The sequence below is a fragment of the Oncorhynchus mykiss genome, unplaced genomic scaffold (assembly GCF_013265735.2).
Source record: "Oncorhynchus mykiss isolate Arlee unplaced genomic scaffold, USDA_OmykA_1.1 un_scaffold_219, whole genome shotgun sequence".
NCBI lineage: Eukaryota > Metazoa > Chordata > Actinopteri > Salmoniformes > Salmonidae > Oncorhynchus > Oncorhynchus mykiss.
Window position 1 is genome coordinate 293,191 of NW_023493688.1, and position 2,500 is coordinate 295,690.

Genomic DNA, 2,500 nt, shown 5'->3' on the forward strand with positions numbered 1-2,500 from the left:
ACTCTGACAGAGGATGTTTCTGTCATTCTTTCATTTGGTCATTAAATGCTTCTCTGTGTTGTTGTTTTGTGCAACAAGCTCTCACCGTCTCACCTCAGAATTAGACGTTTATCCATGTTTCTCAAACGTCAAATTTCGAAGTGTTTAAGGTTACATTTAGATATTAACTCTGAAATCTTAAGGCTAGATATTAACTCTGAAATCTTAAGGCTAGATATTAACTATGAAATCTTAAGGTTAGATATTAACTATGACATCTTAAGGTTAGATATTAACTATGAAATCTTAAGGTTAGATATTAACTATGAAATCTTAAGGTTAGATATTAACTATGAAATCTTAAGGTTAGATATTAACTATGAAATCTTAAGGTTAGATATTAACTATGAAATCTTAAGGTTAGATATTAACTATGAAATCTTAAGGCTAGATATTAACTCTGAAATCTTAAGGTTAGGTATTAACTCTGAATGGTTAAGGTTAGGTAGTAACTCTGAATGGTTAAGGTTTGGGTATTAACTCTGAATGGTTAAGGTTAGGTATGAACTCTGAATGGTTAAGGTTAGGGTATTAACTCTGAATGGTTAAGGTTAGGTATTAACTCTGAATGGTTAAGGTTAGGTATTAACTCTGAATGGTTAAGGTTAGATATTAACTCTGAATGGTTATGGTTAGACATTAACTGAATGGTTAAGGTTAGGGTATTAACTCTGAATGGTTAAGGTTAGGTATTAACTCTGAATGGTTAAGGTTAGGTATTAACTCTGAATGGTTAAGGTTAGGTATTAACTCTGAATGGTTAAGGTTAGGTATTAACTCTGAATGGTTAAGGTTAGGTATTAACTATGAATGGTTAAGTTTAGATATTATCTCTGAATGGTTAAGGTTAGGTATTAACTCTGAATGGTTAAGGTTAGGTATTAACTCTGAATGGTTAAGGTTAGGTATTAACTCTGAATGGTTAAGGTTAGATATTAACTCTGAATGGTTATGGTTAGACATTAACTGAATGGTTAAGGTTAGGGTATTAACTCTGAATGGTTAAGGTTAGGTATTAACTCTGAATGGTTAAGGTTAGGTATTAACTCTGAATGGTTAAGGTTAGGTATTAACTCTGAATGGTTAAGGTTAGGTATTAACTCTGAATGGTTAAGGTTAGGTATTAACTATGAATGGTTAAGTTTAGATATTATCTCTGAATGGTTAAGGTTAGGTATTAACTCTGAATGGTTAAGGTTAGGTATTAACTCTGAATGGTTAAGGTTAGATATTAACTCTGAATGGTTAAGGTTAGGTATTAACTCTGAATGGTTATGGTTAGACATTAACTGAATGGTTAAGGTTAGGGTATTAACTCTGAATGGTTAAGGTTAGGTATTAACTCTGAATGGTTAAGGTTAGGTATTAACTCTGAATGGTTAAGGTTAGATATTAACTCTGAATGGTTAAGGTTAGACATGAACTGAATGGTTAAGGTTAGGGTATTAACTCTGAATGGTTAAGGTTTGGGTATTAACTCTGAATGGTTAAGATTGGGGTATTAACTCTGAATGGTTAAGGTTAGGGTTGGGCTTAAAACAAAGATTTAAAAAAAACAACCTTATATTGCTGGATTTGAACATACAACCTTTGCACCAGAGGCAGATGCTTTCACCCATCTACAACACCCCATCAAAACCCCAACCTACTTGAATGCACTCACTGGTGCCCCTAGTGGTCTGTTTCCACACCACCTCCCCACCTCAGAACCTGGATGGACTAATACTGACTTGTGTCCCGGGTGACCTGGCTGGTTTTCTGGTCATTATCTTCAAGGTGTGTGAGAAAGCATTCCGGAATATTATTTTGTTCTGTTTTGTCATTCCAACCATTCTTTTCTGTGTGTTTTATATTGAGAGAAGAGAGATGCTGCTGCAACGTTCCCTTCTCCAACTCCATTTTGTTCCGCCCTCCAGGTGAAGTCTTCAGGTGTGCGGGCGGGCTTCACCAAGCGCCGGCGGTCAGAGCGCAAGGTGACCCGTATGGTGGTGATCATCGTGGTGGTCTTCGTCCTCTGCTGGCTCCCCTTCTTCATCATCAACATCATCAACCTCATCATCATCATCCCAGAGTCCTCCGTGACCGCCGGCGTCTACTTCTTCTCTGGTACCAGAACAAACCTTTTAGTCTGCATCCCAAATAGCACCCTAATCCCTGTGTAGTGTACTACTGTTTACCAGAGCCCTATGGGGAATAGGCTACACTCACTCTAACCCTAAGGGGGGAGAGGGTTGTAGAGAGGAGGAGAGGGGGAGAGGGGGAGGAGATGGGAGGAGAGGGGAAAGAAGGGGAGGAGATGAGGAGGAGAGGGGAAAGAGGGGGAGGAGAGGGGAAAGAGTGGGAGGAGAGGGGAAAGAGTGGGAGGAGATGGGGAGGAAATGGGAGGAGAGGGGAAAGAGGGAAAGAGGGGGAGGAGATGGGAGGAGAGGGGAAAGAGAGGGAGGAGATGAGGAGGAGAGGG

The 2,500-nt window shown here is 39.3% G+C and overlaps 1 protein-coding gene across 1 annotated transcript in view; it reads left to right on the top strand.

The window, feature by feature from the left end:
- The window catches only part of LOC110511098 (somatostatin receptor type 5-like), a 6,837-nt gene that overhangs the window by 1,780 nt on the left and 2,557 nt on the right, over nucleotides 1–2,500 (top strand). The window contains exon 3 of the mRNA XM_036973059.1: nucleotides 1,956–2,145. Within this exon, the coding sequence (XP_036828954.1) occupies nucleotides 1,956–2,145 (190 nt within the window). The remainder of the gene's footprint in view (nucleotides 1–1,955; nucleotides 2,146–2,500) is intronic.